Raw genomic sequence first — 24,777 nt, forward strand, 5'->3', positions numbered from 1 at the left:
GAAGAAAACCTGTTGAAGTCTGCAAAAGACCTGATAGTGGGACAGAGATTTATCTTCCAACAAGACAATGATCCCAAACATAAAGCAAAATATACAATGGAATGGTCAAAAGATAAACGTATCCAGGTGTTAGAATGGCTAAGTCAAAGTGCAGACCTGAATCCAATTGAGAATCTGTGGAAAGAGCTGAAAACTGCTGTTCACAAACGCCCTCCGTCCAACCTCAATGAGCTCGAGCTGTTTTGCAAGGAAGAATGGGCAAGAATATCAGCCTCTCGATGTGTAAAACTGATAGAGACATACCCCAAGCGACTTGCAGCTGTAATCGCAGCAAAAGGTGGCGCTACAAAGTATTAACTCAAGGGGGCCGAATAATATTGCACGCCCCACTTTTCAGTTTTTAATTTGTTAAAAAAGTTTAAAATATCCAATAAATTTCATTCCACTTTACGATTGTGTCCCACTTGTTGATTCTTCCCAAAATAATTAGAATTTTATATCTTTATGTTTGAAGTCAGAAATGTGGCAAAAGGTAGAAAAGTTCAAGGGGGCCAAATACTATCACAATGCACTGTATGCTGGGTATTTAGTATAAAAAGCAAAACTGCTTTTTTTATTTTTTACCAAAATTCCCAGAAGACAAGTGAATTATCAATTTGTTTAATCATCCAGTCTCTTATTTCAGGGCATTCACTTGAGTGTGATTATCAGGATCCAGAGGGCATTTGCTATGTTTTTCTGAGACTATAAAAGACGTGAATATCTGGAAGATTTGTCCTTTACATCAGAAGAGACAACATTGCACAGAGATTATTTCACAGATGAAAATAACCCAAAATTCTTGTGAGCTTCCTGCAATGATGAAAACTATCAATACATAAAATAAAGCACTTAGAATTGTTTTTAAATGGGCTTTATTTAAAGAACTTTATAGACGTACTTGAATAAATGCTCTTAATTTTTAGAGAAAAAAAGTCTTGGACATTTATTGATATATTACTCATGTGTGAAGATAATCAGACACAAGTCACTGAGATACGTCTTCTTGGATTCCAAAGTCTATTCAAATACAAACCTCTTTTATTCCTTCTATTTACCCTGAGCTACATATGTATACTGGGCGGAAATCTTCTCATTATTCTTTTAGTGACCATTATTGACCATCTCAAAATTCCAATGTTTTTTTTCCTGAAACATTTATCCATAGCAGATGTCTTATTGACAACTTGTGGTATCCCCATGATGTTGGACATAATGTTTGTTGAGGAGGGAGTTTTGTCCCTTTGGGGTTGTCTGATACAGCTGTATTTCTTTGGAATATTTGGATTTGTTCAATGTTTCCTCATTGCCATCATGTCTTATGATCGATATTTGGCCATTTGTCATCCGTTACGATATTCCTCACTAATAAGTCCAGATCTTTGCCTTCGACTTGTCATTGGAGCCTGGTTTTTGGTCATTGTATTGGTATCAAGTGAGGTATTTGTTATTATTCAGTTGAACTTCTGTGGCCTGAATTACATAGACCACTTCTTTTGTGACATTGGTCCCTTATTGGAATTGGCCACTTCGGATATTTCTATTGTAATGTTGCAGGACTTTGTTTACAGCATCTTTATACTTTTTTTCCCTTTTATTTTCATCATTATTTCCTACTTTTCCATTTTCTTTACGGTCCTTAAAATTTCTTCATCTTATGGTAGAAAAAAGGCCTTCTCCACTTGTAGCTCCCACCTGATTACAGTGTGTGCATATTACGGCACCCTAATCGTGATCTACATAACTCCATCTGATGAGAGCTCAACCAATAACAACAAGTACAGATCCTTGCTGTATATAGTAGTTACACCATTGATGAATCCCATTATCTACAGTCTGAGGAACAATGAGATTAGGAGAGCTGCGCACAAGATGATTTATATTTCTTTAAACAAAATGAGTTTGAATGTTCATCTCAATGCTAATATGTGAAGGCCTTATTCACCTATGCATCAAATCATTAACCAAAGCATTATTTTTAATCTATTATAAATTGTATTGCAACTAGAATTGACTAAATCAATGAAAAGCAAATGGAATTTTCAGCAAATATCACAAAATATTGAATGTCGGAATCCAATATTTTTGTGATTTGATTCCCTTCAATCCAGCACAATGGCTTCTGGCTGATCAACATTTTCGGGTCGGGAAGAGGTTAAAAATAATATAATACTATGCCAACCTCACCTATCACAGTATAAGCTTTCTTACTGATTCTCCACTAGAATCTGGACAAATAACAAAACTTAGGTAATGTCTATTAGAGAACCTTTATTTCACATATAATAAATTTGGGAAACCTATTTCAAGGCAAAATTTGATTGCATCTCCGAAATTTGAAATTTGGGAGATTTATTCATTTCTAGCTGCAACATGCAGAGACTTACTCATGCAGTTTATCAGCAACTCTCTGGATAGCGCAACACATCTTTCTACGGATTGAAAGCAAAACATTCGATTTTTACAATTTGAGTGGTGAAAACATTTTTTATTACTATATTTGGTTTAAACTCGCTTGCCGTAAAGAGAATTTGCATTCTAGCAATGGATAGAAGAACATCTCCTCATCTCGCCCCCTATCTGTCAGTGTCGCCCAAGGCTCAGTTCTAGGGCCCCTGCTCTTCTCCATCTACACCTATGGCCTGGGACAGCTCATGGAGTCTCACGGCTTTCAGTATCACCTCTATGCCGATGACACACAGATCTACCCCTCCGGACCTGATATCTCCTCCTTACTAACCAGAATCCCACAATGTCTGTCGGCCATCTCATCCTTCTTTTCTGACAGATTTCTAAAACTTAACATGGATAAAACAGAATTCCTCATCTTTCCACCACCTCACTCAACTCCCCATCCGACTTGTCCATCAAAGTTAATGGCTGTCCACTCTACCCAGTCCCGCAAGCTCGCTGCCTCAGAGTAACCCTGGAATCTAATCTTTCCTTCAAATCTCATATCCAAGCCCTTTCCACTTCCCGCCGACTTCAACTCAAAAATATCTCCCGGATTCGCACATTCTTCAGCCATGAATTTGCAAAAACACTAGTGCACGCCCTCATCATCCCCTGCCTCAACTGCTGCAATCTCCTGCTCTGTGGTCTCCCTTTTCACACTCTCGCACCCCTTCAATCTATTTTAAACGCTGCTGCCCGATTAATCTACATGTCCCACCGCTTCTCTGTCAATCCCTTCACTGTCTCCCCATTGGCTAGAGACTCAAGTTCAAGACCCTAACCCTGGCATACAAAGCCATCCACAACCTGTCTCCCCCATACATCTGTGACCAAGTCTCTCGGTACCTACACGCATCCTCTAATCCTCACAACATCTCCTTCTCTACTCCCCTCTTATCTCCTCTTCCCACAATTACATGCAAGATTTCTCCCGTACATCCCCTCCTACTGTGGAACACTTTACCCCAACACATCAGACTCTCACCTACCATGGAAACCTTTAAAAGGAACCTGAAGACCCACCTCTTCCGACAAGCCTGCAACATGCCGTAACCACGGCTCCACCATACCACGGCACTACCAGCTCTATCCTCACCTACTGTATTATTACCCATCCCTTGTAGACTGTGAGCCTTCGCGGGCAGGATCCTTTTCCCTCTGTACCTGTCTATCATTGTTAGTTTGTTTACTGTAAGTGCTATCTGCATTTGGTATTTAACCCCTTCTTATGTCCAGCACCATGGTATCAGTGGCGCTATATAAATAAATAATAATAATAATAACACTTTGAGCTTTCTATTGTCACATCTCATTCAGGACCTGCTCCTGCTGCTGTTCATATTTCACAACATTTCATCTGCATTTTTTTTTCTAGTCTGTCCTCCTGGTTTTGACCTCAGCATGTTTACGAAAGATTCTCCTGTTTTTTGCTTTTGTTTCATGACCCGGTTCTGACCAAACTACTTGACCATTCCTGCCAGCCTGCAGCACCATCCAGCAGCCACCTTCATGGCCCCAACTCATGGATCCCTGAGAAAATCCAGATACCTGTACCAGGGTTAAAGGGCGAAGTCTACAGATCTTATAAATGGAGCAGTTTGCGCTAAACTTGTCCATGGTAGCCATTTTAGGGAATGCAGATTTTTGTAAAATTTGAGAATTAAATTCTACTGTAATCATTTAAATTATATCTACTATTAATAAAGTCAATATTAAGGATTAGTGTTGAGCGAGCACTAAAATGCTCGGATGCTCGAAGCTTGGGCCGAGGTCACTGTGATACTCGGGTGCTCGACCCGAGCAACGAGCCCAATGTTAGACTATGGGAGACCCGAACATTTTTGCGGCGCCTCCCCCGGCAGTCTGTAGAAAGCCTAAAAAGTGCCCAAAACGATAGTGACAGTGCTCAAATGACAAGGGGACAGCATGGGGATCGCCCCTGGAAGCATTTCTGACCCCCAGGTCACTGCTGTCAACAATGTGGTCAGAGGTATTAAGCCACTTTTGCGGGCTCACAATAAAACGTTCAAAAACGAAACTGAAACGGTTTTCCTGTGAAATATGTTAAGGAATTTCCTTTCCAGGGTAAAAACTTGTGTATAAGGTAAAATAAATAACCAAAAACAAAACTACTCCTCCACACCTTGGGCTATGTTCACAAGTAGCATTTTTCATGCGTTTTTGCACTTTTGTATTGCTTTCAACCGTGACAAATGCGTTCAACGGGAAATGTCATTTTAACATTTTACAACCTTGTCTGGCCATGTGCTGTGTGACACATGCATACAGTGCTGAAAAGACAAGGGATCAACATGGGGAAGACCCCTGGAAGCATCTCTGACCCCCAGGTCACTGTCTAAAAGTGTGCCCATCAGAAGTGATCCTTGCCGCATCAGAAGATGCAGACTTGCAACTATCCCCGTGCAAGTCCTTGTCCCAGGGCAGTGTTCAATTGTACCTCCCCATTCCTTGCAATGCAAGCGAAAATATGCAGCCAACCACCCACCGACCCGCAGGCTGCAATACCATACTGCTAGCTTTCACTTGAAATGGGGCCTTTTAGTTTGGAGGAGGCCGAAGCTGGCCACTACCTTATGGCTGCTTCGGCAGCGAGGTATCCATACTCTGTCCCCAGCCGCCCGGTGGCCGGGTGTCCACGCTCGGTCCCCAGCCGCCAGGTGACGGACAGGTGTCCATACTCAGTCCCCAGCCGCCCTGATTTCTCCTGTCACCTTCCCCCACACTTTTCTTAGCCTGGCCTGCTTTAGGGCAGCATTGGACAAGCCCACCAGAGAACCAGAGTCCTCCGGTGGGCCCTGGCTTCTCCATCAGGGGAGTTGAGAGTGCCTAGGTGAGGATCATGATGATGATGATAGAAGTTAGCATCTGCTTTGTTTTCTTGGAATGCAAGCGCATGTATGCAGTAGCGGCTAGGCCTGAGGTGGTCCGCGTTTTGGTGCATATCCTACCTCCTCCGAGGATTGCTGGATGTTTTCCTGCTACTATCCCAGTTCTATGACTCCCGTTAAAACAAAGCTTCAGGTGATAAATGATGGATGAGGTGGTGGCAAAGGAGAAAGAACAGGAGGAACAGAGACCATTCACATCAATATCAGGCCAGTCAACCAGATATGTCTTGTAGGATATGTTTCTGTAACAAAAGGAGCGGTTCGGCTACACAGTTATAGGGCATTAACTAAACCTTTTTTTCCATTTATAGCAACTGGGTCTCCTGTGCACTGTTGGCCTAAGCAATGAATGGAAGGCTTTCCAAAAATTATGAGGAACTGCAATGCCCCTTACAAGAGCCATGTGTGGCACCCCAGGGGTCTGGTCACCACAGTAATAGAGATATTACGTCGGAGAGCAAGTGGGAGGTTTCCTGGTCAGGATCCCTTAAGCATGCAACATCCTCCTGCCCCAGTCCTGGGAGGGGAGAATTCTGCCCTTATAACCTGGATCTGGGGCGGGGTTGAGTGAGTCAGAGAACAGTCAGAGTCAGAGTGAGAGCAAGGGAAAGTAACAGCAAGGAGGTCTGTAGGAGCTAGGAGCTAAAGACCAGGGGCTGGAAGCTGAGCAGAGCTCGCCCTGGCAGAAGACAATAGGAACCGGACACAGGAGTCCGAAGCTGTGAGGACTTATATATCCAGCAGCAGAAACCATCCGGCAGGGGATTTCAGGTCCTCTGGCCATAGAAGCCCAGAGGCTCAGTCACAAGCAAGGGACCAGCACCGCCGTCGTGGAGCGGAGGCTAACAGAAGGCCCCAAGTCACCAGCCATACGGTTGAGCACTACACGGTACACGGGACATGGGCTACTTCTACCCGCTTACAGCAAGGTAGCCAGGAAGAGTGCAGACAGACGGGGAGGCCTACAACTCCACCTGGCCAGGGGAACTCCTGCTTGCTCACAGACTGATCAGGCCTCTTATGCTAGCCAGTTCTCCCGGGAGGGTCTACCTTATAATCATCAGTAAAGACCCTGAACTGCACTGCAAAGACTCTGAGTCGTTCCTGCTGCGCTCGTGCAAAATCACCCCCATCATCCACACTCACTGCCCTGAGGCTATACTCCTCCCGAGGGGAGTTATCCCATTCTATGCTGCGCACACAACACCAGCCTCAGCGGTCTGCCTCGCAGCGGTGGTACTCCCTGACTGCAATCCACGGGTGGCGCAGTCGGACAATTAACCTCAAAACCTAAGAAAGACTGCCACTGGTTTGACCAGCCTGATCCACGGGACCGGGTCACCGCCACGGAGGCTACAGACCCCAGAGACCCGGCACCGGGTATCCCACACACGTGTACACACGGCCCAGGGGGCGCGTCACATGCAGTACAGCATATTACAAACATAAGTCCCATTATTGGGGAGTGGGTGTCCCATAGTATTTGCTTATGCCTTGCAAGCAAAAGCTGCCAAAAATTAGGACGGAGCAACTTGCAATGCCCCTTACAAGAGCTATGCAGTACAGCATATTACAAACATAAGTCCCATTATTGGGGAGTGGGTCTCCCATAGTATTTGCTTATGCTTTCCCAGCAAAAGCTGCCAAAAATTAGGACGGAGCAACTTGCAATGCCCCTTACAAGAGCCATGCAGTACTGCATATTACAAACATAAGTCCCATTATTGGGGAGTGGGTCTCCCATAGTATTTGCTTATGCTTTCCCAGCAAAAGCTGCCAAAAATTAGGATGGAGCAACTTGCAATGCCCCTTATAAGAGCCATGCAGTACTGCATATTACAAACATAAGTCCCATTATTGGGGAGTGGGTCTCCCATAGTATTTGCTTATGCTTTCCCAGCAAAAGCTGCCAAAAATTTGGACGGAGCAATTTGCAATGCCCCTTACAAGAGCCATGCAGTACAGCATATTACAAACATAAGTCCCATTATTGGGGAGTGGGTCTCCCATAGTATTTGCTTATGCTTTCCCAGCAAAAGCTGTCAAAAATTTGGACAGAGCAACTTGCAATGCCCCTTACAAGAGCCATGCAGTACAGCATATTACAAACATAAGTCCCATTATTGGGGAGTGGGTCTCCCATAGTATTTGCTTATGCCTTGCAAGCAAAAGCTGCCAAAAATTAGGACGGAGCAACTTGCAATGCCCCTTACAAGAGCCATGCAGTACAGCATATTACAAACATAAGTCCCATTATTGGGGAGTGGGTGTCCCATGGTATTTGCTTATGCTTTCCCAGCAAAAGCTGCCAAAAATTAGGACGGAGGAACTTGCAATGCTGGCAACCTGATGGTATAGTGGTGGTGGAGGCTGAGGATAAGGAGAAGAAGATTAAACAGCCGAAATGAGGAAGCATATACCCATCTGTGGGTGTGAAGCGGTGCATGTGAATACACCTCCCAAAATAACACAGTGGATTTGACTTTATGTTACTCTGCTGTCATTTGTTGGTGATGAGAAGTCTGGCCCAATCCAGCCCTTGTTCATTTTGATAAGGGTCAGCTTGTCAGCATTATCAGTTGACAGGCGAGTGCGCTTATCAGTTATAATTCCCCCAGCGGCACTAAAAACACGCTCCGATAACACGCTAGCGGCAGGGCAGGCAAGGACCTCCAAGGCGCACAGAGCGAGTTCAATCCAAGTGTCCAGCTTGGATACCCAATAATTAAAAGGCACAGAGGAATCACGGAGGACGCTGCTACGATCGGCAAGGTACTCCCTCACCATCTTTTGAAACTTTCCACTCCATGTGAGAGTACCCCGTGCCTCAGGGCCTGTAAGCTGGGCGGGTGTCAGAAAACTGTCCCAGAACGTTGACAGTATTCCCCTGCCTCTGCTGGATTGGAGTTGCATCTCTCTCGCCTGTACGCCTTGGTTGGGCAACGAACTGTGACCTCTGCCGCTAGTGTGTTCAGATGGGAATTTTTTTAAGAGTTCTGCAGCAAGGGCCTTCTGGTATTGCCCCATTTTTGTAGACCTCTCCACATCAGGAATAAGAGAGTGAAAGTTCTCCTTGTAGTGGGGGTCTGCAAGTGTCACCAACCAGTAATGACTGTCACCCAACATTTTGACAACGCGAGGGTCACGGTTAAGGCAGCGTAACATAAAGTCAGCCATGCATTCCAGACTTGTAATGGGCAAGATTTCCGTGTCCTCACCAAGATGACGACTGACCATGCTCTCCTCCTCCTCCTCTATCCTGTCCTCAGGCCACCCACGCTGAACCGACGGTATGACACTTGTACAATTACTACCGTCTACAACGCATGATAGCAGCTCCTGTTCTTCCTCCTCCTCCTCCTCCTCATCTCCCTCATTGTCCCCCAATGCAAATTGGGATGAGATGAGGCTGGGCTGTTTGTAATCGCCCGCTATGGCTTCTTGATCCATCTCATCATACTCTGGCTGCAATGCCTCCTCTTTAATTCTCTGCAGAGAGCGTTGCAAAAGACAGACAAGTGGGATGCTGACACTAATGATGGCGTCATCGCCACTCACCATCTTGGTGGCCTCCTCAAAGTTTGTCAGGATGGTACATATGTCAGACATCCAGGTCCACTCCTGAGGTCTTATGTGTGGAGTCTGACCTGAATATCGTGGGGACATCACACACCAGTCAGTGTGCCGGAAGCTGCAAACGCTGCTGCAACACAGCAAGGGCGGCGGAAGCTGTAGCCGACTTGCAAAAATGAGCTGACAGGCGGCATACTTTCACCAGCAGATCTGGCAACTAGGGGTATGATTTAAGAAACCGCTGAACCACGAGGTTAAGCACATGAGCCAGGCATTGTACGTGTGTGATCTCACCTCGCCTCAGAGCCACCACCAGGTTACGGCCATTGTCACACATGACAATGCCGGGATGTAGGTTCAGCGGTCTCAGCCACAGATCTGCCTGCTCTTTCACAGCTGTCCACAACTCACAAGCAGTGTGAGGTTTATCACCTAAGCTTATGAGTTTCAGCACAGCCTGTTGCCGCTTGGCGGGGGCAGTACTGCAATGCTTCCAGCTTGTAACTGATGTGGTGATATCTGAGATGGAGGCGGTACATGAGGAGGAGAAGGAGGAGGAGGATGCGCAGGAGCTGTACACTGTGGGGGCAACTCTGACTGACATAGGGCCCGCAATGCTCGGTGTGGGGAGGATGTGTTCCGTCCCAAGGTCCGACTGGGTCCCGGCTTCCACTATGTTTACCCAGTGTGCCGTCAAAGAGATGTACCATCCCTGGCCACAAGTACTTGTCCACGTGTCCGTTGTCAGGTGGACTCTCCCAGTAACTGCGTTGTTGAGGGCACGGCAGATGCTTTGGGACACGTGCTTGTGTAGTGCGGGGATGGCACACTGGGGAAAATAGTGTCGGCTGGGGACCGAGTACCGAGGGACGGCCACCGCCTTAAGATTACGGAAAGGCAGAATTTCCAATGCAAGCAGTCGTGAAATGTGGGAATTTAGGACTGTGGCCTGTGGGGCGTTAGCTGCGAATTCCCGCTTTCGTTCAAAGGTCTGGGATATGGACAATTGAACGCTGCGGTGGGACGTGGACGTTGATATTGTTTCTTGAGAAACTGCCATAACAAGTGAAGACTGAGAGGAGGGGGCATCTTTACATGCAGTATGGACAGGGGATTGCCTTGCACACACAACAGGGGTTCTATTGCATTCACAACAGTGGAAGAAGCAGTGGTGACACCCGCTGACACTGGTCGTGGACCCTGGGTTTCGCCCCACAAAGTCGGGTGCTTTGCTGCCATGTGCCTGATCATGCTGGTGGTGGTCAGGCTGGTAGTTTTGTCACCCCTGCTGATGCTGGCATGGCAGGTGGAACATATGGCCTTTTTGGGGTTATCAGCAGAGTCTTTAAAAAAATTCCAGACTCTGGAATAGTGTTGAGCCACCCCCGTAGTGTTCGAGTTCGGTTCGGTTCGTCGAACACCCGTGTGTTCGCCGAACTGTTCGTCGAACTGTTCGTCGAACACCTTCGAACACCGTTAAAACCAATAGCAGGCAAACAAAAACACATAGAAACACATAGAAAACACCTTCAAAGGTGTCCAAAAGCTGACAAACTGCTCAGAAGACACAACTAACACATGGAAAAGTGACAAGTACATATAGTCATGCGAAAAGAAAAGAGGTGGAGGAGTAAAAGGAGGGGGAGACACAGATATAGGCATGTCATGCCCTTCTAAAATCCAAAAAGTGAGTAGCCGACACGGCCAGTCCGTTCCTGCCTGTGCCACCTCTGTGTCACCGGGTTTGTGCCAGAGCCGCGGTGGACCCTGACGGCCAGCCCCCCTATCCCAATACTGGTGCCTGTCCGCCGGTGGGTCGAGGCCCCCCACGGTGGGGGGGGGAGTAACATCTGCAGAAGAAAGACCATCTTCCAGCCAAACTAAGATGTCGACTTCTTTTCGTGGACAATGTGATACGATCCCATTCTTACGGTCACGCCCATCGCTACAAATTCTAGATGAGGCACAAAAACAGCAGGTGCTTCAACGGATATCAAGTGCTCCTTCAAGTGGGCTCTCCATCACCTCAATTTCAACATCACAAATACTCCAGTCCTCAGAGGTGTCACCCCAATCGCACTTGCTTCCTCACAGCTCCCAAGTCTCCAGCTGCCCGTCTGAGTATGGGGTAACACAGATGGCTGAGTCTGCCCAGCTGTTTACTCATACTATAGCCTGGGAAACGGAGGTCTGCTCCAGAGCTTCTGTTAATCCAGATGAGGAAATGATCTGATCCGATGCCCAGAATCTTTATAAGTTGGATCCAGGACCAGATGAAGAAGGTTCTGAGCATAATGTAGACCCTTGTTCCCAAACTGTAACTCCTGTTGGTGGAGACAATGATGAAGACGATGATGAGACTCAAATACCTGATTGGAGCGACAACTTGACTTTTCGGTCAGGGCAGGAAGAGGTTGGCTCTGAGGGCGACGGGTGTGATAACACACAGGTTGATGATGACGAGGTTGGAGATCCCACTTACTGTCAACCCACAGTCAGACAGTCGATGAGGTCAGCAGAGGAGGTGGAGGAGGATGTGACTAGCCCTGGGGATGGGGATGACTCGGTACCCGGGCATTTGCCTGGCCTTGGGGATGTCGCGGTGGTCGGCTCCCTGGCCCGTACCCTGGGGTCTCTCTTTAAAAGGGTGGATAATTGTTAATTTTATAAGAGTTCATGACGCCACCTGTGGTATCTGGTGACAAGCACCAGCGCTGCAGCAGTCCACTGAGGCCGGTGATAAGGCAGCTCGATGGTATAGCTCCCCACAGGTGGAGCTAGGTCTCAGGGCAGCATATGCAGGGGGAATGCAGGACAGGCGAGACCCAGCTGGGTCAGAGCAAGAACGGGAACGGACACGGTAGTCACTTCAGTACCTTTTACTGGTGGAAATTCAGGCACATCCCGGAGCACTGTAGGGAGAAGGGTGCATATCAGGATCCTCCCCAATGAGCGGGTGTAGGGCCTCCTGTTTCTTGCCTTTGCGTAGTAAGTTTCTGACCTGCCTGGAGCTAGGCCTAACTTTGTCTCTGTCCTGCGCTGGCTGACCTTGTGGTAGGGCCTTCTCTTGGAGTTCACGCTCCCAGTATGCGGGGCCTAAGCGTCTCCTGGCTCTGTTACATATCAGCACCTTAGCGATCCTGGGACTTGTAGTTCTCCAGGGATTCCGGTTATGCCTTACTGGGTCATAGAGATACCGGTAAGCTCGGATCCTGTGTCCGGTAAATGCTTCGGGGTGAGCTGGTTAAGCTCCTCTGCCCCTTATGTACTAACGCGCCACTCGCCTTCGGCCTACTCGGGCCCTCACTAGGCTATACACACTAACGGCAGCTTGCCGCGCTTCACTGATCTTACGGCACCGGCACACCTTAAGCTCTATCTGGGCTCCCTGAATCTAGCAAGCAGGAGCCTCGTGCTCCACTGCTGAACTATTAACTGCGTTCTCTAGACTAGACTGAGCTCCACTGCAGACTGACCTCTCTTAGGCTTCTCTACTGCAGGAACTCTTCAGAGGAACTGAACTGCCTAGCTCCACCTTCCCTATTTATATCCCTAACGGGCTCCCTCTGCTGGTCTGAGGTGGAAGGTGGAGATGTGTGAATGTTTATGGGGGCCTCTTGTGGAGGATTCCATCAATGCACTCTTGTAGGATCTTTGATACCAAGCGCAGCGGGGCATCACAGATGCTATTGACGACGAGGTGAGGTTGCGCCTTCCTGAACAGAGACGGAGTACTGGAAGCACGTCAACAACTGCATCCTCAACCACAACTCTGCCTCTGACCACAAGTCGTAGTGGCTCTTCAGGTCACATGGGCTCTAAGCCTTGCATAGCCTGGGCATTTATTCAGATCGATAAGGATGACCCAACTCGTGTTATCTGTAATATTTGTCAGCAAAAGCTAAGTAGAGGCCAAAAAATACATAGTTTGAGTACTTCATGCAGGTACCGTCACATGGATATGAAGCATAAGTTGCAGTGGGAAGCTCACTGTGCTACAATGCGGCCTAGCCGGCTGGGCCAACCACCGTCTGCCCCATCTTGTGCATCCGCAGCCTCTTCATCCTCTGTGACTGGGGGGAAAGCAGTCACACATGTTTTTGGACGCAGACCTTCCACCTCTTTACCCGCAACAGCCAGTGTGATTGGCAGGTCGTCAGTTCATTGGGAAGTGGAAACACCTGCTACTGTTGAGCGCTCTCCGACATCGAGAGCACCACCTTTTGATCAAGGCAACCTAACATGTCTGCCTGCATCTTCCTCACAGACCGGCAGTTGCCGGGGACACCCTACTCAACACCGTCTAAGCACAACAGCCAGCCCTCGGTCCCTCAGATGTGGAAAAGTAAAAGACCATTTCCTCCTAGCCATGAGAAAGCTAAGAGGTTGAATTTCACCATCTGCAAGCTGTTGGCTACAGAAATGCTGCCTTTCCACCTGGAGGACACAGAGGATTTTCAAGACCTTATGTCCGTCACAGTGCCCCAGTACCAGATGCCCAGTCGGCACTACTTCTCAAAGAAAGGTGTGCCTGCGCTCCACTAGCATGTCGCACACAACATCACCGCTTCTTTGAGAAACTCTGTGTGTGACAGGGTGCACTTCACCACAGACACTTGGACGAGAAGGCATGGACAGGTGCATTACATGTCGCTGACTGGGCACTGGGTAACTATGGTGACAGCAGGACAAGGGGCTGCTGTCCAAGTCTTACCGTCCCCACGAGTTGTGTGTTAATCCTCTTTATCTCGAACTTCCTCCACTGCTTCTGCCTCCTCAACCTCCTCTCGGTCCTCCACCTGCACCCAAAGCCTGTCTGGTAATGCCACCTGCTTTCTAACTGCGCAGAAGGAATCCTGCACACCTCCTTACTATGCTGGCAGCAGGGCTCAACGCATCAGTGTTTACTTTGAAATGTCTGGGAAATGTGAGTCACACAGCTGAGGAGTTTTGGTCAGCTCTGGAGACCCAGTTTCATGAAAGGTTGTCTCCACTGGACCTGCAACGAGGGAAGTCCATGTGCGACAATGCTGCAAACCTGGGTGCGGCACTTCGCCGGGGCAATGTCACACACGTGCCTTGTATGGCTCACGTGTTGAACCTGGTTGTCCAGCAATTTTTAGCCCACTATCCCGGACTAGATGGCCTTCTGCAGAGTGCACGGTCGCTGTGTGCTCACTTCCGCCGTTCGCATCCCGCAGTTCAACGACTTACATCTCTACAGAAGTCGTTGGGCCTGCCAGTTCACCGGCTGAAATGCGATGTGCCGACACGGTGGAATTCAACTCTGCACATGTTGCAGCGACTGTGGCAGCACCGACAAGCCCTGGTGCAATACGTTCTGACGTATAGCCTGGGCCAGCGAGATCCAGAGGTGGGGCAAATCACGCTGGAGGAGTGGTCTCAGATCAGGGACCTATGCACCCTTCTGCACAGTCTTGAAATGGCGACGAAGATGTTTAGTGCTGACGATGCCATTATCAGCATGACTATTACGGTGATTTACATGCTGGAGCACATGTTAAACAGAATTCGGAGTCAGGTGGTGGGACAAGAGGAGGTGAAGGAAGTAGAGGAGGAGTCGTATGCGGAAGGGATAACATCTCCAATGTCCAGACGGTTGGCAGCACCAAGGCGGCAGGCATGGGAGGGTGAGGGAGAGGGATTAACCAGCGCGCATGGTAGCAGCCAAACTGTTGAGGAAGGTGCAGGAGCAGAGGAAGAAGTGGAGGACGAACTGTCAATGGGCATGGAAGACTCATCAGATGAGGGAGACCTTGATCACATTTCTGTTGTGCGAGGTTGGAGGGAGAGGGCAGAGGAAGGAAGCATGATTCTTACCTCGCTACTAACACAACAAGGGCTTGGTCCTTCTGGATGCGCAAGACACATGAGTGCCTTCTTGCTGCACTACCTGCAACATGACCCTCGAATTGTGAGAATTAGAAATAATCCTGACTACTGGGTTGCCACACTCTTAGATCCCCGGTACAAAAGTATATTTGCCGAAATAATTCCTGCCATAAAAAGTATTGACGAATGCAGGAGTATCTGTTGCAAATCTTACATGTGCTTTTCCACAAAACACCAGTGGTGCACGTAGTGAATCTCACAGTTCTAACTTGCCGACGGTGGGACTGTCGAGTCTTCATCACTCAAACAGTAACAGTAACACAGTATCTGCTGGTAACAGCAATTTTGTGGAATCGTTTCACCACTTTTTTAGACCATCCTTTGCAAGGCCACAGGAGACAAGAAGTCTGACACATAGTCAATGCCTAGAGAGGATGGTACAGGAGAATCTTCAAGTGAACATCGAAGCCATGACTGTGTCACTGGACCCTTGCTCATTTTGGTATTCCAATCTTGAAAAATCGCCGGAGCTCGCCACTTACGCCTTGGAGATCTTGTCATGCCATGCAGCCAGCGTTCTCTCTGAACGTGTGTTCAGCGCTGCTGGTGGTGTGCTGACAGATAAGCGCACGCGGCTCTCCACTGAGAATGTAGACAGACTCACGTTCATAAAGATAATCAAATCACGTTCATAAAGATAATCAAATCATGGATTCGCAAGGACATTTCTACCCCTGTGTCATCCTTGGGAGACTAAAAGCTTGGGGATTTGGTAAAATCACCTCACCAACCGTTTTAAGCAACAGTGGGGCAATTGATGCCACTTAACCCTAGAACGCATGACCATAAAAATCTACACTTTCACATACCTGGGGCCCTTTAGGCACGTGTGCAAATAACATGGAATAACTCAAACTCAAATGACAAACAACTATATACATGAAGAATACCTAGAGTTTCAAAATTCTAACTAAAGCAATCTTGCAGAAAATAGAAAACAATTAACTGGGCGGGCCTGCAAGGCCACAGGTATGCGTTCTAGGGTTAAGTGGTGTCTGTGCCACAATTTTGGGAGTCCCCTTGCTGTGTCTTACGTGACGTTGGCATCGTCAATTCCAGGTGGATTGGGTCGCACCCCCCCCCTTTTAACTGTAAGAAACTACATACACTATGGCTTGGGGTAACACAGATGGTTGAGTCTGAAGAGCTGTTTACTCAGAGGTCTGCTCCAAATCTTCAGTGTCTGCTAGTCAGCGTAGAATTTTTAACTGCATCTAGCCTAGGCAATACTTTGGGCGTAGTAGCCCAGCTGCGAAGCAAGCTGCACCGCCTGTGTATCTAATAAGAATTTTTAAATTAATCTAGCCTAGGCAGACTGTGGGGACCCCCAACCAAACCCAGATGCTCAGCCCCCCTACCGCCCCCCTTTCATGGACAACCCAATAATGTAACTCTTACAACTGGATGGGTGAGGATCGGTCACAGCTTTATTAACTCTTTATACTCATTCCATTAGAAAGGCAATTTATTTCTAAAATAATTCAGCTTGTTGCAGCATGCCCTGGGTCCCCACTCCGGCAAGTTGGCCAAGAAGTGTAACTCTCCAACATGTCCTTTCTATTTCCAGGCCACGGAGGATCCAGCGTACTCGTATGCAGGACTCTGACCCCCACCCATCACTCTTAACGCTTGTTCCACTCCGTCCTGGAGTCCTGACAGGAATATGTCCAGTCCAATATCTATTAAGTGAACACCGTCGGGCCGTATGAGGCCTGCTTTATCTCCTTCCAGTTGTCGGTGTCGTATCACTACACCGCCTCTGTCTCTTCTAAATTTTGCCATCCGAATATTTATTACCCGCCTTGTCCATTCGATGGCCGTGATATCTCGCGCACCTTGCCATACCGCTATCGGCACAATCTCTGACCATACTATAGCTAATTTTGTGAAAAATTCTCTGAAGCGCTCAGTGTCTAGTTTCATTATTGCCATTAGTTATGCGCTCTTGTGATGACCTAGGTTGTTTCCCCCGGCCTGTATAACTAAGATGACCGGACCTTTTGCCTCTCTCCCTACCTTGATTACCTCCATTAGTACCTGTGGCCATAGCAGGCCTCTAATACCTCTCCAGTTGAAATATGTGTTATGAAACTCTAATTTCCTCCCGCCTGGGCGGACTTTCGCCCTTTTTTGTGCCCAATATATATACGAGTGGCCTATCACTCACACTGTTGGCTTAGCGTCACCTGTAAAAGAAACAAACCACGTTAGGATAACAAGTCCGGTCTTATGTATCTCGCCAAACACGTGGATCGCCATCTCCCTATCCTCTGAACTTCCGTTTCTGACAGTCCTGCTCTTGCTGCTTCCGTGGCCGCACCTATGCGGAATGAGTGTGTCCCGTAATCTTTGGGGTGGTTCCCTGCCGATGTTATGCATTTATTAAATATAGCTTGGAACAGGTATCTTGATAATGGCGTTCCATCAATGTGTGATACGAAGAAATTACTTTGTGATCTGATGGTTAGATATGTTTTTACTATTGTTACCCGACTCAGTGTACCGTTTGTGGGTTCTAGAAGTACCCAAGTACCCCTGCCCGCTGGAACCGTTTTCGATTGGTGTATGCGTACACGTATTGCATTATTGGCTATGACTACTTCCTGGTGTAATAAGCGTCCACTGGTGGTAATTTTGGATTGAGGGACTAATTCGCTTATACATAGCGCCCCGAAGAAGGCGATCACAAATGCAGTAGACATTAGTGTTGCTTCAAATTGTGAGTGTCATGTTAATGGTGTTAGGGATAAGATGTGAGAAATCAGTTTTAGTGACACGAGACGGAACGTCTACACTCCTGACTTGGCTGACCCCTTTTACACCCTTTTATGGATTGTCTGATGATGAATATTTGTCACATCTCCCCAATTCAGTAGTTGGAAGTGAAATGCTACTCCGGTCAAACACTGCTGCGCTGACGCCCCTGATATGCCCCTCATCATTAGCTGGTGGAGAAATTCTATGGTGACTTGTGATCTGGCTTGTTCACATTGGTCAACCCGTCTGCCTGCTACTAGTCGTGTCCACTCTTCCCATGCCTTACCGTATGCTTGCCACGTTGACGGGGCAACTGACGCTCTGATTAATGGCATCAACTATTCGCCACTAGATCCCATAGGGAGGGTGGGCAACTGTTGCCCGATGGGTGGGCGTTGTGGAAGAGCTTTGTGAAAATCTGCCAATTGAATTGTTATAAAGCGTTAGCAGCAGCTTTATACCCCTCAGCATAGTGGCTAGAGCGGACCCATACATTGTGTTTTAGGCACAGGAATACTAGCCTGCGTAGTAGGCCTAGCAATGGGAGAGACGATGATGCCATCTTATTAATGGAGTGCGCTAGGCTGGTGTTTTGTGTTATGAAGCGTATATTTTTGTTAGTCAGGCGCGCGCCCCATATTTCTATTGCTACCACTATTGGGAAATATTATTTTCAGGGCTAGATGCAGCTAAAAATTATTATTAATTTCAAAGCTGGTGGAGCTTGGTATAGATGGCCTAATACAACGAGTCCCACACACTGCTAGAAGCCCAAATATTTTTTCAGAGGTAGATGCAGATAAAAATTATTTTTAATTTGCAACCTGGTGGAGGTCAGTATAGATGGACTAATAGAGAAAGTCCCACACACTGCTAGAAGGCCAAATATTTTTTCAGAGCTAGATGCAGATAAAAATTATATTCAATTTGCAACCTGATGGAGGTCAGTATAGATGGACTAATAGAACAAGTCCCACACACAGCTAGAAGCCCAAATATTTTTTCAGAGGTACTGTAGATGCAGATAAAAATTATTTTTTATTTGCAACCTGATGGAGGTCAGTATAGATGGACTAATACAACAAGTCCCACATACAGCTAGAAGCCCAATATTTTTTCAGAGGTAGATGCAGAAAAAAATATATTCAGTTTGCAACCTGATGGAGGTCTGTATAGATGGATTAATAGAACAAGTCCCACACACAGCTAGAAGCCCAATATTTTTTCAGAGGTAGATGCAGAAAAAAATATATTTAGTTTGCAACCTGATGGAGGTCAGTATAGATGGACTAATACAACAAGTCCCAAACACAGCTAGAAGCCGAATATTTTTTCAGAGCTAGATGCAGAAAAAAATTATATTCAATTTGCAACCTGATGGAGGTCAGTATAGATGGACTAATAGAATGATGCTATGCCCAAAAGATTTTACTTCACTAGGTGCAGTAAAAAAATTGGTATTCTATACACAGCTGGTATATCTTGCAACACAGATAGGCTACTCCACTGACTAACACACTCTGCAATAGGCCAAAAAGGATTAGCTTTGCTAGATTCAGCCAAATGCTGTGAAAAAAACTTGCACAGCACTGGCACAGACCTGCCTGGCAAAAACTGATAGGAACTGATGTAACCTAGTCCTGAAAAGGTCTGCAATTACAATTAGTCTTTACTCCCACAACCTATCTATTTAAGAGCACAGACCTGCCTGATAAAAGTCATAGGAAATGCTGTAACCTAGTCCTTAAAAGGACTGCAATCACAACTATTCCCTACTCCCAAGCTATCTGTAGATTTGTGCGAAAATTGGCTTGAAATTAACAAGGTATAGCGCACACAGCAACAGCGGTGCCGTCTAACACGCAGCTGCAGCAGTGAGAAAATGGTGGCGACGGGGAAAATGGCTTGGTCTTATAGGGCAAGGACATGTGACATACACTGCCTGTTATGTTCTGCTACCAAAGCTAAGGAAAGAGAGGAGATCTGTCCCTACTATAAGACTCAGCTGAATCCCTACGATGTAACAGGGAACCTGATCCTGCGATCAGACCTGCTAAAGTCCTAATCTAGTCTGTACGGAGACCTATAGATTTGGGGAGGGAATCCCTACAAGTACTAAGGACTGGGAGGAATATGGGACACCTCCTAACAGAAATAGCAGCAGACAGACGAACAAACAAAATAGATAGAACCTAGAGGTCCGTAGACCAAGCAAACTAACAGAGTTAGATACAGAGCACAGGCTAGCTAGAAAGTAGATATACAATGAAGTCCAGCAAAGCCAGAAGGGCGGAGCAGGATTAAATAGGCCAACAAGGTCATGTGACCAGCAAAGGAAAAAAAACCTAACAGCAAGGTTCTAACAGTACCCCCCCTTCTAAGAGGATCCTCCGGATCCCCTAGGACCAGGCTTATCAGGAAATCTCCTGTGAAACGCTCTGATAAGTCTGGACGCGGAAACATCATCTGACCTCACCCAAGAGTTATCCTCGGGTCCGAAACCTTTCCAGGCCACAAGATACTGCAAACTACCTCTATACCGTCTAGAGTCAAGGATGCGAGAAATTTCATATTCCCCGTCCTCCACCACCGGAGGAACAGAGGCAGAGGCGTCACCATCCGACACAACAGCTTTTTTTAACAGAGAGACATGAAAGACCGGATTAATTCTCCAGGAGGTAGGAACCTCCAACCTAACAGCAGATTGGTTGACAACCTGAAGCACCTTAAAGGGCCCTACAAACTTGGGACCCAATTTCTTAGAAGGAATCCTCAACCGCAGATTCCTAGAGGACAACCAAACCATGTCACCAACAGCGAACAAAACCTCCTGTCGTTTCCTATCAAAGTAGTCTTTAGATTTTCTGTTGGCCTCCTGAAGATTACCACGCACATCCGTCCAAACTCTTTCCAAATCACCGGAAAAATTCTCCTCCTCAGGCACGGCAGATCCCAACTTGGAGAACGACCCAAACGACGGATGTCTCCCAGAACAACAAAAAAAAGGCAAACAACCAGCAGAAGAAGATGTATGATTGTTCAGAGCAAATTCGGCAAGTGGCAGAAACTCAGACCACCCCTCTTGATTGTCTGCCACAAAACAACGCAAGAACTGCTCAACATCCTGGTTTTTCCTTTCTGTCTGGCCATTAGATTCAGGATGATATCCGGACGAAAACGACAAATGAATTCCCAACCTGTCACAAAAGGCACGCCAAAAACGAGCCACGAACTGAGGACCCCTATCAGAAACAATGTCAGTAGGAACGCCATGAAGTCTGACAATTTCCTTGACAAAGGCCTTAGCGAGAGTTTTAGCGCAGGGCAGTTTGACGAAGGGAACCAAGTGACACATCTTGCTAAAACGGTCCACGACCACCCAGATGACAGTAAAACCCTCAGAGGGGGGAAGGTCAGTTATAAAGTCCATAGCCAAATGTGTCCAAGGAGCACTGGGGACCTCCAAAGGACAAAGCAACCCCGCAGCAGGAGTATGTGAGGACTTAGATCTAGCACATATAGTACATTGGCGCACCCACTTAATGACTTCCTTCTGCCATCCAGGCCACCAAAAACTGCGACCCACCAGTCTCTTGGTCTCAGAGATTCCGGGATGACCTGCCAACCGAGATTCGTGACACTCAACAAACAAATCTCTCCTAAAGGTCCCAGGCACAAACAACCTCCCATGAGGAGTGTTAGATGGGGCATTCTCCTGAGCTTTAAGAATCTCATCTTCCAAAACGGAGTCTAAAGCAGCTATCACAACACCTTCTTGTAAAATGTTTTCCTCTTTCTCAGCACCGACTATGGGAGAAAAACTGCGAGACAAGGCATCCGCCTTAACATTCTTAGTACCAGGGATGTAAGTAACGGAGAAATTAAACCGCGAGAAAAACAGTGCCCACCTAGCCTGACGGGCATTCAGGCGCTTGGCAGCGTCAAGATATATCAGATTTTTATGATCCGTAAGAACCTGAACGGGAAATTCCGCACCTTCCAAGAAGTGGCGCCAGTGTTCAAATGCGAGTTTAATAGCCAATAATTCCCGATTACCAATATCGTAATTCAATTCAGTCTCCGAAAATTTTTTTGAAAAAAATGCACAGGGATGTAATCCATCCCCGTTATCCTGAGACAATACTGCGCCAACCCCCACAGAGGAAGCATCAACCTCAACCAAAAACGGCCTAGTAACATCAGGCTGCATAAGGATGGGAGCAGAGGTGAACCTCTCCTTGAGATACACAAAAGCTTCAATGGCCTCAGAAGACCACTGAACCGCATCAGCACCTTTCCTGGTGAGATCAGTCAGAGGTTTGACAATACTAGAAAAATTTTTTATGAATTTTCTATAGTAATTGGCGAAACCCAAAAACCTCTGTATTGATTTCAAACCAATAGGCCTAGGCCATTCCTGCACAGCCTGAACCTTAACCGGATCCATCTCAAAACCTTTGCTGGAGATAATGTAGCCCAAAAAACTAATTCTCTGTACAGCGAACTCACATTTCTCCAGCTTAGCAAAAAGCGAATTGTCCATTAATAACTTTAATACCTCACGCACGCTCCGCCAATGAGACTCCAGATCTGGCGAATAAATCAAAATGTCATCCAAATACACAACCACATTTTTACCGATCAAAGGTCTAAGGATGTCATTAATCAGATTCTGAAAAAATGCAGGAGCATTAGTAAGACCAAAAGGCATAACCAGATTCTCAAAATGACCCACAGGAGTGTTAAAAGCAGTCTTCCATTCATCACCCTCCTTCATGCGCAACAGATTGTATGCCCCCTTAAGGTCAATTTTAGAGAACCACTTGGCCCCCAATAACTGGTTAAACAGATCAGGAATCAATGGCAGTGGGTAAGGATTGCGTACCGTAATTTTGTTAATCTCACGAAAATCCAGACAAGGACGTAAACCGCCGTCCTTTTTTTTTACAAAAAAAAATCCAACCGCCACAGGAGACTTAGAGGGCCTAATGTGACCGGCGGCCAAACTTGTCTGTATGTATTCCTCCAAAGCCTTCCTCTCAGGAATAGTAAGGTTAAATAAACGACTTTTAGGAAGAGTCGCTCCAGGGACAAATTCAATAGAACAATCATAGTCTCTATGGGGAGGCAAAACCTGCGATTCTTTCTCAGAAAAAACTCTCCAAAAATCCTGAATAGGAACAGGCAATTCTCCCCTATCCAAAGCTGCAATACGCCCGTTACAACACTTGTCATAACATTTATGGCTCCAGGATTTAATTTCACTGGTAGACCAATCCAGTACAGGATTGTGAAATTTTAACCAGGGCAAACCCAATATTACTGGAGAAGGCAAGTTATTCAACACTACCAAATCCAATTTCTCATGATGAACACCATTAATAGTGAGAGGAAATTCACTGACCTTGAGAGTAATATTCTTCAAAGGGGAGCCATCCACAGAAACCACAGCAATGGGGGATGATAAAGGTTCAGGTTTTAAATTGAGTTTTTCCACGAATCCCCCATCAATAACATTCAGTGTAGACCCGCAATCAACAAACACCCGAAATTCCATTAATTTTTCCTGAGCAATCGTGGAAGCAGCTAAAAATATACCCTTGGAATTTAAACAGGCAATACGGGCGTGACTGACCATTTTTTTTTCTTTCTTCATACGAAGCTCACAGCCTTTAATCAAATGACCAGATTTTCCACAATAGAAACACAAGCCTTCTGAAAAACGACGGTGTTTTTCTTGAGAGCGAGGTGCCACCGATCCAATCTCCATCGGTTCACCACTGTTAGTACACACATTATCATAACCAGAAACTGACATAGCAGAGGATTTGCTCTCATTAACCCTAGCACGCAGTCTTCTGTCCACCCGTATAGCTAATTGCATAGCCTGTTGCAAATCCTCAGGTGTAGGATAAGCAATTAGCAGGTCTTTAACCTTTTCACTGAGCCCAGCAAGAAATAGACTTTTCAGAGCAGAATCGTTCCACCCTGTTTGAGTGGACCAACGACGAAAATGTGTACAATATTTTTCCATATTACCTGATCCTTGTTTTAAACGTCTCAACTCAGTCTCAGCTGATGCCACACGGTCAGGATCATCATATAATAGTCCTAAAGCAGAAAAAAAACTATCCACTGATCTGAAGCATGTATCACTAGGTTGCAAAGAAAAGGCCCACTCCTGAGGCTCTTTGCGCAAAAGTGACATTATGAACCCTACGCGCTGGGATTCATCCCCAGAGGACTTGGGTCTCAAACGAAAATACAATAAGCAAGCATTTTTAAATGAAAAAAATTCTCGATGTTCACCAAAAAATAAATCCGGCAAACATACCTTAGGCTCCAAGAAATATGCTCCAGGACAGTTACTCACGTGCTGACGGAGCTCGGCCACTTCCAGAGAGAGTCCCTGCAGGTGTTTAGCCAAATCCTGAACCGACACCATGATGGAACAAAAAAAAAATCTTTCCTTAGAGAATTTACAGGCTGGACTTACTGTTATGTTCTGCTACCAAAGCTAAGGAAAGAGAGGAGATCTGTCCCTACTATAAGACTCAGCTGAATCCCTACGATGTAACAGGGAACCTGATCCTGCGATCAGACCTGCTAAAGTCCTAATCTAGTCTGTACGGAGACCTATAGATTTGGGGAGGGAATCCCTACAAGTACTAAGGACTGGGAGGAATATGGGACACCTCCTAACAGAAATAGCAGCAGACAGACGAACAAACAAAATAGATAGAACCTAGAGGTCCGTAGACCAAGCAAACTAACAGAGTTAGATACAGAGCACAGGCTAGCTAGAAAGTAGATATACAATGAAGTCCAGCAAAGCCAGAAGGGCGGAGCAGGATTAAATAGGCCAACAAGGTCATGTGACCAGCAAAGGAAAAAAAACCTAACAGCAAGGTTCTAACACTGCCAATGACACATGCCCTTGCTTGTGTGAAAAAAAGCACTTCGCTCCGTGTGTGCACTGCTGATAGGCTGACAGATTGCACCTCCCCACTGTAAATGCGGGAAAGAGAAAAAAAAAATGGAGATCTTCATTGTTCCTGCAGAGATCCATCCCCTGCCCCTCCCCCCACCCCGCTGTACACTCAAACTGCGTATTAACATTAATTTTCATCAT

The 24,777-nt window shown here is 46.5% G+C and overlaps 1 protein-coding gene across 1 annotated transcript; it reads left to right on the forward strand.

The window, feature by feature from the left end:
* The first annotated feature begins 1,002 nt into the window (after window positions 1-1,002).
* Window positions 1,003-1,971, forward strand: LOC141167456 (olfactory receptor 5G9-like). The gene has a single exon (XM_073654857.1). It carries the CDS (start codon window positions 1,003-1,005, stop codon window positions 1,969-1,971), a length of 969 nt encoding a protein of 322 aa, XP_073510958.1.
* The last annotated feature ends 22,806 nt before the right edge of the window (window positions 1,972-24,777 follow it).

Source organism: Phyllobates terribilis, unplaced genomic scaffold (assembly GCF_046119375.1).
Source record: "Phyllobates terribilis strain yellow unplaced genomic scaffold, ASM4611937v1 Scaffold_11__3_contigs__length_659146591, whole genome shotgun sequence".
NCBI classification, from domain to species: Eukaryota; Metazoa; Chordata; class Amphibia; order Anura; family Dendrobatidae; genus Phyllobates; species Phyllobates terribilis.